The following is a 15,545-nucleotide window of genomic DNA, read 5'->3' on the forward strand; positions in this document are numbered from 1 at the left end:
GCATGATTTATCTATTCCATTCACCCCAAGTTTTTCGTTTTAAATCTTACAAGTATTTTCATAGATTTTAAAAATTCATAATCATACATTTACAGGAAAATTTGTATTGGGTTAGGAATCTATATGAGGCTAGGATAAATTATTTATACTTTTTAGTCGGTTTTGAAATCGTAGAGAATTTTTTTCCTAAAATCATTTTACACTTTTAATACTTATAATAAAATTACATTATTTTTTTTATGCAAATGGCCATTACTAATTTACCCTGGATGGCATAGAAAAACCTCAAGAATGGACAACAAAAATAAATACAAAAACAAAAAAGAAACAAGACAAAATCAGCTGGTCAAATTTGACGATTTAAGGCCAACCAGCGCAATGAGGCTCGGGCAAATGGACGGCTAAACAACTGAAAATAATCAAAATAGCACATTCTTAAAAAAAATTATACAAATTATACATTTAAGGTTCCTGCAGACAAGAAAATTTTGGGAAAACACGAGGAAACTTGCATTATTTAAGAACAAAACCCAGGGAAAATTAAAATAATTTTAGAACAAAACACAGAGAAACTTACATTATTTAAGAACAAAACACAGGGAAACTTATATTACTTAAAAACAAAACATTATTTGTATTTTTTTCGTATGTAATATCTTTATTTCTTACAACGAAAAATATTTAGTAATAAAGTTATGTGATGTTATTAATCCATATCTGATTATCGCTGACAAATAATTAAACGTATTGTATTCCACCACTGTATATTAATTTGAATCATATATATATATATATATATATATATATATATATATATATATATACTTTCGCATGATCACACCTAATAATGTATTTATTTATCGACATATTTTACGTGGCTAAGATAAGCGTGCCACCTTATATACAATTTAAGCACATACATTTTGTAAAATTAAATGTAAAGTTATAACAAAACAAACATGCAAATCTACGCTTACATAAATAAAAGACAATAAAAAGCTCATGATGAACAACTTACAACGAACATTAAAAACTAAATAAACAAATCAATTAGTAACAAATTATGAAACATAATTCTCGCATACTAAACCACATGTAACTGATACCACAATTGAAACCTTTTTAAATAGTAAACATAGGACAGTAATATATTTAATAAAAAATTGAAAATAAATATAATGCCAAATACATTAGAATCTTAAAACTTATCATTATTTGTTTGAAAGTTTGATCAAACAAGAAAACTCGTTTTCTTTTTCAGACTGGCAGTGTTGGTTTCAATGTTTTGGTGGAAATAACAGTGCAAACTGTATATCTTTTGAGCAAGACAACATCTTATAGTCAATTCCGCTTGTTATATGTGTTTTTTGAAATGTGTCCTGATGATGTGTACTGTAGCATATCTGCTATCTTACCAGATAGACCGATGAGACAGAGATAAAATGTTAGATGAGATAGGTAAAACAAGAAAAGGGAAAACGTTGGCTGAAATAAGAGTGCACGAACCCTGGAATTAGACTTTTCAGTTCCTATAGATGAGCGCTGTAATTTTACTGGTGTGATTGGTAGGTGCTTATAAGAACATGTTCTATCTCAAACCAAAATAACATAAAGTCAGAGGGGTGAAAGGTCAGGGGCTGTGTTTTGGTGTTCATACCATAAGAAATACCAATCTTATCAGGTGGGTGTTGTAATTTGTGTCATTGTCCTTCGCTATTAGAAGGTTAGCCACCCAGCAAAGTTAAAAAATTCCACCTCAAATTTACGGCTATAGCAAGTATTTTGTTTTCTGTAACAATTACATCGATGGATGCGAAACATCCGCTAGAGTGCATTAAAACTAATTTATAGCTTTGAACATGGCAACGTTTATTAAAACGGTTGCCGATATTTTTACTTCCTGGTATTCGGATCTGAACACGTCCTGGAATACGGCCCGCGAGTTAGGTTACGGTCGAGTCCCAACAAGGCAGTGCTTATTCGCTACCTTACCCGAACATCTTGGAATACCGCAGTAATTGTTTCCAGTTTTTAAAATCCTGCTTCACAAATACACCAAATCATTGGTGAACTAAAAACCAGTATCATAAAACAGCGTGTTGGTGAAAGGGGAGATATTCTTGTTTTGTACCAAAGTTCTCCATAGCAACTCTTGGAGTTACGCGTTACCTTTCCCCCGATCAACAGTCTCGCCTCGGCTTCGACCCGAGAGAGTCCAGTTGGCTCGCCGCAAGCAAAGTGTTATCGACGCAGGGTCTCGCTGATACGTCTCGCAACAGAGAGAAGTTCAACTCGACCCCGTCAAACAACCCCGAGGCCTTGCTGACGGAAGCTGCACCTCGTTACCCCTTCGGTGCTCCGGGTGGATTCTCCGGCTGCGCGAGGATCGTCCGTCAGCTGTCCACGCTGTGTCCACGCTCTGTCCACGCTCTGTCCACGCTCTGTCCACGCTCTGTCCTCGCTCCCATTCGCCGGACTCATTGCACTGTGCGGCGCGTGTCCGTGTAATGTTTAACTCTGTTTTCAAAGAGTCATGTATAGGAAATCACCTGCTAAATAAACCATTAGTGCTACATATAAGAGCGAGTGTGTGATGAGACGTATTACACGTTACTGAGTGTCGTGAGAACCACGACGATGACAGCTGTGACGCCTCTAAACTTTCCGAAAATGGATGATCCTGCGTTTGTTTGCCAATGCCTTCCGCGGGATGAAAGTAAAAGGTACGTCACAAACACATGGTCCTGAACCCAGGGAGAAGGTTTTAAAACTCCCCTGACTAAAGGAATAAATTATATATCCTTCATACAGGAGACAGACATTTTCCCATATTGAAGTTTCATGACAATAAAACGGATGTTGTCGGTAAATACTGACTATCGTTTTAAATAGTTTTAACCTATCCCTAAGCCAGGAGCAAAAATTTAAAGAAGTACAATCAAAGAAAAAATTTACATTATCGTAAGGTATTTTATATTACCTTACAGTCTTAGGATTATGGTACAAATATATTTGAGAAATTTCATTAATAATTTACTTTGAAACGAGTAATCGTGAAATCACGCAAAACTTTTCACCAAACTTTGTGTCATAAATTTATACTAAATCTGCAACAATGATGATTCATGATCTTTACGAATTAAAGATTGCATTGTTCTTAGGTGCAGAAACTGTCCAAAGTCGGTGTTTACGTTCAGCCACTGACACTCGTACACACGCTCTACCTCGCAGACTACACTCCAGTACATAATTTATCACAGAACTTCTTGGAGGAAGTAATGAAGTAATCAGGTTTTCCTCAGAGTTAGGAATGATAAATTTATCTTTCGTGTCGTACCCCAACATTAAAATAATAAAGTTCAGGTAATAAGCCAGGTTGTGGAAGAACACAACCAACTTCTTCGGCCTGCGTCTGAGAAGGTTGCAATCATTAAATGCAACCCCCAGTGTGAAGTAGTTTCTCACAGACATATAACTGTGGTGAATTATGATTTTTCATAGATCATAGTAATTTAGGATAAATAGTGTTGCATTGTTTAAAATGTAAATCTCTTAGCACAATTAATATTTCTTGTCTCATATGTTTTCTTTTTTAATTTTTGAAAATGATTATGTTTAGTTTAGATTTCAATCAAGAGTAAGCTTTCAATATCCTGAAATGTTAATTTCTTTTTTAAAATTATGTTAATGATTTTTTATAATTTAATTATATAATGTGACCAAATTTATGTTTTTAAATCAGGTGTGCACATTATTTTCAGGTTCTATGATAATTTTAAGGTAACTATATTCTAAAGAATTGTATGCAATCTCTTTCAGATTGACTTTATTTTTAAAAGGAATACATAGACGTCATATTGATTGCAAAATTTGTAATGCAATAATAACAATTTTGTATTGTCTGATGCCTTCTTTAAAGCAGATAACATACATTAAGAGAATCTCAAAGGCCACTACCTAGTCCGTTTCGACAGTATTTTATCTGACCTAGTTATTCCTAAAAGTTAATTCAATACCAAACGCAATTTACATCACAATATAAACTATTTGTAGCAGATAGTGCTTATTAACTTCAGTTATTCCAATAATTTATATACTTCTAGCCGTGTGCCTGATTGGAAAGTATTTTGATCCACATTTTTGATGAATTACCAAAAACGCTGATAAAACTGACTTTTATTCATAAACAGAAGCCTACACATTAATTTCCACATTTAAAACTTCAAAAATGACCAACTTCCATACAAACTTTCATATCCTATTTAACCTCTTTAGGGCATGAATTTTCAAAAATCCATTTTAGTAATCACCTGTCTTATATAAGGAATTCCTGTGCAAAATTCCATGCTTCTAGACTCACCGGTTTAAGCTGTGCGTTTTCCGTCAGTCGGTGTTAGAGTTTATTAAATAGATGCTTTAACATTGCCAGATTTTTAAAATTCAGGTGCTAGAAAAAAGTTATAACTTAAAAACTGATGATACCCAGATTTGCTTTTGATTCCTGTGCATCCCCCTTTATTTGGCGTCAGTGAGACTGAAGGGGCTCGCCTACCCGGGCACACATACGTATTTCGTTTTAAACTGTATTTTTTTAAGAGTGAAAAGAGCTAAAACGCATGTTTTCAGAATAAATTTTTAACATGGAACGCCCAGTAATGTTCTTAAAAGCACGTAAGGGTCTTGCATAACACTTTTATCTACATTTCTCCGTCATCTAATTTTATGGTTACCGCTCAAATCTCATAGTTGTACGATACACGACGAGAAGACTGCGCGCAAGTCCACAGCTTTGTGCTTAGAGGCGATACCGCGCTAGAAGCACCAGCGAGCGGCGCACTTATCAATTCCGCCTCACTATCACAAATACATCCCTATCTATCGCGGAATCATGCTGTAGAAATTTCAAAACCATACATGCTTCTCCAGGAAACTGCTTAAGGAAGGCGCATTATGTTATCGCACGAAAAGAGAAAAAAGTTTCAGGCTATGCTGATGCCTGCTTCCAAGAAATGCCGCTTTTTAACATCAATTCAAAAGCATTAAGCGTGGCCAATTATATTAAAAAATCTATCCAACTGAATGTTTGAAGAACTTATTCGCAGCATTAAGGGCGGTATTCCAAGACGTTCGAGTAAGGTAGCGAAAAAGCACTGCCTATCTCCCGGGCCGTATTCCAGAACGTATCCAAACCAAATCCCAGGAAGAAATCAATTCGGCAACCCGTTTAATTAACGGTGCCATGCGCAAGGCTATAAAATAGTTTCAGCGCATTCTAGCGGACTTTTGTAACCATCGATACAAATGTTACGACAAAAATACTTGAGATAGCAGCACCATCGCACAAAAAGAACAGCCTTTCAAAATTTCTCAAGTTCTTTTTAAGTGTGATTATTTCTTGTTATAGTCATTAAAGTTTTGAAAAATATATTCCAAGACCGTTTCGCTATCATAAAATTTCATTTGGCACACCAACACTTTTGCTACGTCCTCCGATGATCACAAAAGTGACTATATATACAGGTTAATGGCGCCAGACGCGGGTCCGCCATCTGGACAAAATCAACGAAAAAGTCAGCTCTGCACATACGCGGAATTTGGGCAACAAATCAGCAACGGATAGGACACCAAAGTCCGGTCCCTTAAAATAATCATCTGGCGGTGTCCTATCGTGCATTAGGAATAAGGTTAAGATATAGGTGTAGCATATTCAACACCTAAACCCTTATTTTTGTTGTTTGTAATACCGGCCTAAGTCACATAGTCGCATGCAGCAGTGCGGTAGTACTGCCCGCCAGCTCACGGCTTTGCTTGCACAGGTAACGTCAGATGACGCTCATAGCTCTTCCTTGTTTCTGTTCAAGTGACAATAATTATATTAAGGTATATTCATGCTTTCGCTGACATTGTCTAATAAAGTATCGCGGCCTTTGAGGTTGAGCTGCGTTGAAGGGGTAGATTTTTTTAACTTTTCACTCTGCAGCATCATCAGGGTCGAGAAATCAACTGATTTAAAGCGATCCTTTTTTTTCATACAGAGCCTACTACGTAACACTTGCGGTTTGGAGTTACTGGAGTTGTAACAGCTCACCTTGCCACGACTTGGCCGAGGGCGGTCCGTGAGAGTGAGGTTGTGCGTGTTGCAGCGCCCGGTGTCCGGTACGAGATCCGCAGCGGCAACACCAGGGGCGTGTTCTCGCTGGACCGGGCGACGGGAGCGCTCCAGGTGGCGGGCAAGCTGGACTACGAGACCCAGAGCAAGGTGAGCCGCAGTCGCGCGTCGCTCACCGCTTCAAGCCCCGTCACAACACACCGAACCTGTCCTTGTCATAACGCGAATGACGTCACCTTGCCGCGCGGAAAACTTCCATATTTACCAACGCGATGTCATACGTCCGAATATACTGATTTATAAAGTATTCACCAGAACGTAGTAAATATATAGCGCCCAAAAAAAGGATTTTTCGATTGTTTTTTTTTTTGTTGTTTTAATGCATTGTAAATAATGAGTACGCAGCTGTTTTGAATATTCATATAAGTTGTGAAAGTTTCGGGACCCCAATAATGTTTATTTATTTGGTAAGGAAAAAGTAAATATTAATTATTTAATAATAATCACACAGCTTAAAAATAAAAAACGACGGTCGCATTTGTTTTGGTCTTCTTGGCTTCCTGTTCCTTGAAACAGGAACCAGAAACAGCAAACATCATGAATGTTCTTCTTATTCTAGGCTACCAAAGGACACAGATTCGGAGAAAATTCCAAGTGGACCAATGTATTCGGACCATCACCCACGCCGCTCATGACATCAGAAGGTCACGTAGGCCAAAAAGTGATCAGTGTCCGTCGGCCAAAGTTTAGGACATTACCTTTGTAATCGGGCCCTTATAGTTAAAATCATATGATATTATTAAATGTAGGCCATGTTTCGAATGCCTCAACACTTTATTGTTTAGCATTAAGTTAGGTTACAGAAAAATTGCAACTGAACTAAAATTTTCAAAATTCATAAATAACACAGACCAACAAGAAAGAAAATATTTGTGCCTAGAATTTGGGAACTCATCTTAGTTACATTTATGGCGCAAAATCTAAATATGTAATTTTTTTCTATCAGTTATACATTTGAGATAAGTGTGAAAAAAGAAGTAATACCTCCTGCTTGACTCAAGCCACTTCGTCACAGGGATATCCCAGGCAGAGAATCCCCACTTCGTCCCTGGGAAACCCAGGATGGGAATCCCATCGTTCAATTTAACGCTTAAACTATATTTGAGGTCAGTTGGTGAGTTTTAGCCGTGCAGGATAGACCGAAGTTGATAAAAAATGAGTTCCAGCAGAAGATGTTGTGTAAATCATCCTGATGTGTTTTGCTACATATGCGGAGAATGTACATTAAAAGATATCAGAAAGACTGTTAGTGACCTTGTAAAGAGCTCATCGTGGATACTTCGATGTTAAACTCGGTGATCAGGATAAAACCTGGGCACCGCATCAGGTTTGTAAAACTTGTACAGACCATTTACGCCAGTGGACTAGCGGTAAAAGAAAAAGTTTGAAATTCGGCGTACCGATGCTTTCGAGAGCACCCAAAAACCACATAGATGACTGTTATTTCTGTGTAGTAAATATTACTGAAATAAGTCGAAACAACCGTAGCAAGTGGACTTATCCTGATTTAGTCTCTGCAAGACGCCCAGTCCCACACTCAGAGGAAGTACCGATCCCAGCTTTTCACCAGCTTCCAGAGCTTTCTGAGGACGAGTGTTGTCCCTATAACCACCCTTATGACACTAATGAAGGTGACCGTGATTATGAGGGGATGTCAACAATTCCCCAACGTTTCAACCAGGAGGAGTGAAATGACCTCGTCAGATATATTAACCTGTCAAAAGAAGCTTCTGAATTACTGTCATCCAGGTTGAAAGAAAAAAAATTACTGGAACAAGGAACCAAAATTACTTTTTACCGTACAAGAGAAAAAGGGTCAGCTACAGTTCTTCTCTCATGAAGAAAATCTTGTAATTTGCCTCGCTATTATAGGACTCCTGGAAAAGAAATTATTCTTCCTGAATATGTTCCATATGATTGTCGCATATTTATTGATGGTTCAAAGCGAAGTTTTAAATGTGTTCTTCTACATAATGGGAACAAATATTGTTCAAGACCAATTGCTCACTCAACAGCAATTAAAGAAACATATAGCACCATAGCTTTGATCTTGGAGAAGATAAGGTATCGTGAACATGAATGGGTGCTTTGTGTGAACTTTAAAATTCTAAACTTTCTCCTCGGAAAGCAAGGTGGCCACACCAAATATCCTTGTTTATTGTGCCTCTTGGATAGCAGAGATAAAACACACCACTGGGTTAGATAAGAGTGGCCTAAGAGAGAAGACATGATCGTTGGAGAAAAAAAAGTTATTAACGAACTCTTAGTTGAACGAGAGAAAATCATCTTTCCACTGCATATCAAGCTGGGCCTTTTTAAACAGTTTTTAAAGGCTCTTGATAAGGACGGATCATGCTTTGCATTTATAGGGGGAAAATTGCCTCACTTGATTAAGGATAAAATTAAAGCAGGAATATTTAACGATCCAGAAATAAGAAAATTCGTTACAGACCAAACCTTCGTAAATTCCATGAATGAGGCTGAGCGAAAATACTGGACTTCATTTGTTTTAGCTGTCGGAAATTTTCTAGGCCAACGAAAATCAGAACTCATGTTGAACTGTTAAACGATATGCTTAAAAATTTCATATCGTTGTGTGCAACATGAGTATTAAGGTGCACTATTTACACAGCCAACTAAACCGTTGTCCTGAAAATTTAGGAGACATCATTCAGGAGCAAGATGAAATATTTCATCAATGATGCAGATTTTTGCTGGAGTTTAAAAAGGGACTGTTCCAAGATATATTCAAGAAGTTCACGAAAAAGAAGCTTTCGAAGATAATTCCATGGATGACTTGGTACTATCTTTGTATACATAATAATATTAGTATATACTAATAATATTTACATAATATAATGATATTTGTATAATATAATAATATTTGTGTAATTTAATAATAAGAATTTCATGTTTAATTTTTAGATTTGATTCATAGATTTAACCTAAACTAACGTAAAACTTACATTTTACTAAAAAGTTAAATCTTAGAAATTTGACCGTCTAAGTCAAAAACTAATGCCATATTTGAATTCAGGGTACCAAATTCATATGAAATCAGCTCCAAAACTACTGTGTAATATTTACTTTAGGAAAAATGTATAAATAATTAGTTAGGCAAGTATTACAGCTAGTTGTAGTTTAAAAAATTCTCGCCGCCACGCTTGATTATAAGTTGATAATACGTCAGTGACACACACACGCGCGCATCTATATTATAGATTTTAAAAACCAACACAGCGAATTTATGTTTTTGTTTTATGTAATTTTGTGGGAGTCGTGAGGTACAAAACACGTCACTATTTGTGTATACGAACTATGCCAATTCTAATTCACATCTGAGACGATCTCCTTGCAGAGAACGCAGCGAAGCTGTTGACATTGTTACGTCGGTGGACCTTGTGGCCCAAGGGCTTAGCTGACGTTCAAGCTGTTCAAATTTACTTTTCAATCTTTGTTTTCCTAAACGTTGGGCTTATCTCGAAGAGATTTTTAACTTTCCTCACCCCTTGAAAAACAAGAAGATTGAAAGGTGTGGGTAGTAGAGATGTTGGATTTCAGGAATAGTATTGATGTTTTTTTTTCTTAAATTTACCGGAAAATGTCCTACATACCGGAAGTTTTTCCAGTAAGTTTTACTTTCAAAGAAACATACAATAAATTTTGTCAACGTTTTTTAGCTCATTTTTTTAATTTACTATTTTCCTGAATTCCCGATTTATAAATATACATAATGGCATATACAACATTTGTATACCTACTTTTTAACATCAACATTTTTCCTGTATTTTAATATAATAGTAACGTAAATTTTACATGTGATATAAAACGTTTGTTATCGAGGATAAATAGTAAGCATTTTATACGTGCACAAGCTACAGCATAGAAAGCTTGTAATGTTTTACTGGTGTACGTAAATTTATCGTTAGTAATAGGGAAAAAAATAATAATTTCCTGAAAAGAATATGGTGTCATATTTTTACAGAAAATCTTTCCAGACAGAAAAATTTCCACAAAAACTTTTTCACGCATTCCTTTAGGTGGGGTACATTGCTTGTAACTCATAGTCTCACTATCAAAAAAGAGAATAATGTTTTATCGAAAAGGCTAATGTTCATGAAGAATCATTAATAGCACGTGTAATATTATTTGTAAAGTTTTTTTGCACTTAAACGTTTGTAGAAGCGTCCCAGTTTTCTTCTTCAAGACGTTGAAGAAGTGATTTGTGTTCGGTTGTTTGCTGTCTTGTCTGGCCACCGAAGTGTAGTTGCTCCCATTTGTTTGTCCAAAGTTAATATTCTGTTTCTGTGTTTCTGGAGGCAAACGACTATCGGATTCTTTGCATTCTGTCGCAACAATAAGTACGAAGCCATCCCATGAAGGTTTGAGAGTGGTGATGGAGCTGTGTGGTGTCGTCCACTGTCGGTGCGCATGCGGCGACCGCTCGGACCGAGGTACGAGTGCAACAGCGATGCACCACGAGGATTCATACATTCATGCTCATAAAACTGCATAAAAGCATTTCAATAAAAGTAATGTTCACCCGAAACCTCGAGGCTTTCAGGATTTTGGGAAAACTTAAGTTTTATTTCATAATTATTGACTGCTAAAAATAGAGAGTTTCGAGACGAAGTCTACATACGAACGGTTAAAAAAGATATTTAACACATGATTTCATTATTTTATTGCATGCTAACACTGACATCAAAAATGCATTTAAGTTCATAACAGCCATTAAATAAGAACTTGTTTAAAAAAAAAGCATTTTATAAAATATTATACGTGTATCTTACTATGCTTTTATTTAAAATAATTTGCAAAAACCCATTAATATTTTAATAAAAATAATTAAACAAAATGCTAATACCCAATCATAAACCCAAGACAAACTGCAAGGTAACCATGTATGCATTATAATTTTTGTAATGTAATAACAGTATTTAACTGTCAACGTTTAAATTTTTGCTGGAAATTTTGTGTAAATCGTAATAACATATCCTGAACGGAGTGTACGAAACTGCAATCCTTTAGTTGGCGTCATTCTGAAAGAGTGAATTTTTATTTGCTTGTTTTGGTACGCACGATTAGGGAAATATGCGTTTGTAACGTTGTTTTTCCGAGCAGTTTGATGTGAGGTGTAGCCACGGATGCTGGCAGATCTCTCCCGGGCGGTCTGCTGGGAGGGCGCGGGCAGGTGATGCTGGAGCAGTCCTCGCGCCGTGCGCCGGTGTTAGCACACAGCAGGCGCTGAGGGGGGGGGGGGGGGGGGGAGGGCAGTAGCTCCTCGCAGCGGCCCGAGAGGAATGCTCTCTCCAAAGTCAACTACAAAAGAGAAGATTCCCCCATCCGAGAGCCGGATGTTTCGCATGGCCCTGTTTATTTTACTCGCGAAAACAGGTCCAGGGTTTCTCTCGCAGAGTCTGTCTGGCCTTTCCGCACGCCCCGTGCCGCAGAAACGCTATACAAGCTCCACATGAAATACTGATGCAATATTGTTTATCCGCCTTCGGTGTTCTTTTGTTGGATAAAAACAATATTTAATATTCTCGCTCTGTAGTTATCTCACGAGGAAATTAAATTCCACCTATACGCTGTTTTCATCTTGGAATTTTTTTACACTTTTTATGTTTGTATTAATTACAATTAATAAATATAAAATCAATGAGAGTTTTGGAGCTGTTCTACAATAGTAGAATCGTTAATAATCACGCCTTACAGGTTTAGTTTGGCATATGTAGATCAATGATCCGCAACTAAAGCAGTACGCTTAAATAATGTCTCTATTTATAAGCAAATTATTAGAAAACAATTTTGTATGAATTTCTGAGTATTAACGCTTTTTTTTGCATATGTGCATATTATGCCATATAAATTAGCTTTGAAATATATTTTTGGGATTTTCATCATTACATCGCGTTATCACAAACGTCTTCATATAGTGTACTCATAAATATTATGTGAGGATTATGTTTGGTTTATAATTGTTATAAACGTCTAGATTTTTTTCAACGTAGCAAAAATGTGAAACATTTGATGTGTAAGATTCAAACTCGTGCAGCGCGTCGCTTATGATGTATTTGGACCTCAATAAAAAAAATTAAGTTCCTGTGTCATTTAGACTTTGTATGAATAGCCTTTTTTTAAGGCATCTCACTTCAACACTGGAAGCAAATTAGTACCTGCTACCTCACGCTGACTAGAACAAAGGGCCATTTAGACATCTTCATTCATTACACACCTTGCCGGGATATTTACTGTAAACGACGGTGTTATAATTCGTGCTTTTTTTGATCTCTGGTTCCCACACATGTGTAAATTCACACTCCCTTGCATGGCAGTGCAAGAGGACCATTTAATCTGCAAGATGCATGCACCTATGTACGTGGGCTAATCCGGTTTCCAAAGACTTGTCTAATGAGTTCCGCACAGTCGCAGGGAAAATGTAATTTATCCCTCCCCCTCCCCCACTTGCCTCCCGCTCCCCCGCTAACACTCCTCCAAACTCGCCCTTCCAACAATATCGGCCGGAGTCGCGCTCTGGAACCGCGGTGCACGGGTTACCCACAGATTTACTCGGCTGAATTCATATCGGCGATGGAATTGGAAACAAAATATCAATAACTGGAAGTATCGATGGGGAATCAGCTGCTCGGCGAACGGAAAACAGTTGGGGCTGAGGTTTAAAAATAAAACAGCCCACGTAAGCCCGGATTATGCTGCACGGATGCCTCTTCGGGCATTGATTAAACGCAGTTCTCGGAGCGGTTACCGAGAGGCAGCCACGAGAGGTAAAAGTGGGTACCGTTCGTCTCGGTTGAGAAGAATTTCAGGTTTCATTCCGTTTTAGCTTACATCGGACGGTTTATTTGCCAGTAAATCTGCCGAAAATACGTTTCGTGGCGCGCAAAGCTGGCTCATGTCCAGTTTACAAAATGTCATAGAACTATGATTTGAAACATTTTTATCAACTGGACAAGAAATATGAATACACAAACACCCAAAAAGCAAGCCAAAATCAGCTGATGTCAAATCTGTGAACGCATAGACAACACAGAGAATTACGTGGAAGGGATTAGTCGGAACAAATATCACGACACAGGCGACCACAATGGACTGACAACGACGAGGAAGGTGCGACAAGAACATAAAATACAAACAAACGACTAACTTGGACAATTCCAATGAATATACAAAGAACAGATATTCTGGACCACACAACGACGATGGCATAGACGAACATACAGTCAGGTGATACACAGGTGAAAACCAGCAATGGCGTATGTCCATAAAAAAAAAAAATTTAATCTTCCTCGTTGCACGAACCATTCTTAGTACGTCAAAGCACTATGTGCGTCCACCTCTTCCCTTTACGAAATTCCGATTGCCTTTGACAAGCGAGTGACCTGACCATTCACCGTCGATCTATGTTTGCTCTTAGTGCACTTAATATCACTAAGTTCCAAGGGCTAGTTAACGGTCGAATTATTCAAGAATTACAACTCATAATCACCAGCACACGGTTCTTTATATATTGCCAATTTCCCGTTTATTCCATCCAGTTAAAACGAGCAAAAATGCTAGCATATCAAAATTATGTTATTTTTTCAATGTGCAGTTATCGTCAGCAAGTTTTACATTAATTTTTATTACGAATCTTAGCTGATTTATAAATTGTTATATGTCGCATTTTTTATTCATGGTGACATAGATAATGTGATTGTGTTTATCGAAGTCGATGTTGCGTAAAATAAACTTTGCACTTATTAATTTGTTAATTTGTTAATACCAGTTGATTTTGACAGGCTACTGGAAAAACATAAGCCACTGTTGGAGGCATGTGCAGAAGATAACCATATTTAACATATGTGATGGTAACATGCTAAATACAGTTGGTGGCGGTGCATCGCTACATGGGTGCTGCGTGAAATCGCTCTTTGTTCGGTTGAATGTCTGTGCCATGATTACGAGGAATATGTATTTATTTTTTTATGTGTAACATCTTAGCTCTCGGTATGAGGTACTTTCATGAATGTAACGGAAGTCGCGCAAAAACGGAACTGTGTAACCACGGTGCTGCCATCTGTTGCGTATAGCGCGAACCAAGTTCACAAATACAAAGGTAAACTTTATGGAATTGAATGTTGAATAAATTTTAACAAGCTTGTCAGAGTAGTATAGGACAGTATTTTCTGGGACTGGCTTCTGGCTGTGGATTGATGATTGTCGACCGCCATCTTGGATTGTGACGTCACAGCGGCCATCTTGGATGACCTTGACCTTGACCTTTGACCTTGACCTTTAATTTGATCCTCAAAAATCGCCAAAAATGACCAAAATTGGGCAAAAATTGCCCAAAATTCCTCAAAAATCGCCAAAATTTCAATTTTTTTGAAAAAAATTTCCGCCAAAAAATCTCAAATAATTCCACAGTTCAAAAATTAGGATTTCGAAAATCCTCAAAAGTCGCTTTGCCCTAGAAAAAACGAAAACTCCTAAAAGCGGCTTAAAACTCCTAAGAGCTAGCCGCTTATAAGCCGCCGACCTTGAAAATAAGGATGTCATGGCAGCCATATTGGATGATGATGTCACCGTTGCAAATTTTGTTACGCCCGCCATCTTTAACTTTTTTATTTATTATCCGATTTTAATGAAATTTTTTTTAAAATTTATAAAAAAATTTAAATAATATAAATTTAATAAAATATTTATAAAAAACATACTTTTTAGACACGGAGTTCGGAGTCCTCGGTTCGAACCCGACGAGTGCAAAAAAAATTAAAAATGGCTACCGATCCTTCCCTCTCAGTGGACGCAGGCAGACTGACCCCCACCACTTATGTCAAAGTATACATATCTTCACCTAGTATGACGTCATGTCCGCCATCTTGAAATTTGGACGCCATCTTGAAAATCTTTATTTATTATCCGATTTTAATGAAAAAAACTCCAAAATTCATCAAAAAATTAACGTATTTGAATTCTGTTTGATTATATCGATGTACGTCCTTGGTTCGATTCCCGGCGAGAGTAAACGGTTGATCCTTCCTCCATGAAAGCTACCTAGACTGATCTACCACCTCCAGTACCAAGGTATATATCATCAACTGGTATGACATCATGTCCGCCATCTTGTATTCATCCGCTGGAGACCGTCATCTTGTTTTCATCTGCTAGAGTGTGCCGATACCATGTAGTATAATTTTATGTTCACCATACCTTTGTCCTCAACTGTTGACATTGAACTTTGACCTTGACCATGAACTTTGACCTTGACCTTGAAATTTGACCTTGAACTTTGACCTTGACCTTGAAATTTGACCTTGACCTTAAAATTTGACCTTGACCTTGAAATTTGACCGTGACATTGAAATTTGAC

At 37.3% G+C, this 15,545-nt stretch overlaps 1 protein-coding gene across 1 annotated transcript in view; it reads left to right on the forward strand.

Moving 5' to 3' along the window:
- LOC134534814 (neural-cadherin-like) overlaps positions 1–15,545 on the forward strand; it is a 200,582-nt gene that overhangs the window by 43,770 nt on the left and 141,267 nt on the right. The window contains exon 3 of the mRNA XM_063373458.1: positions 6,144–6,259. Coding sequence (XP_063229528.1) covers positions 6,144–6,259 — 116 coding nt within the window. The remainder of the gene's footprint in view (positions 1–6,143; positions 6,260–15,545) is intronic.

The sequence above is a fragment of the Bacillus rossius genome, chromosome 1 (genome assembly GCF_032445375.1).
Source record: "Bacillus rossius redtenbacheri isolate Brsri chromosome 1, Brsri_v3, whole genome shotgun sequence".
NCBI lineage: Eukaryota > Metazoa > Arthropoda > Insecta > Phasmatodea > Bacillidae > Bacillus > Bacillus rossius.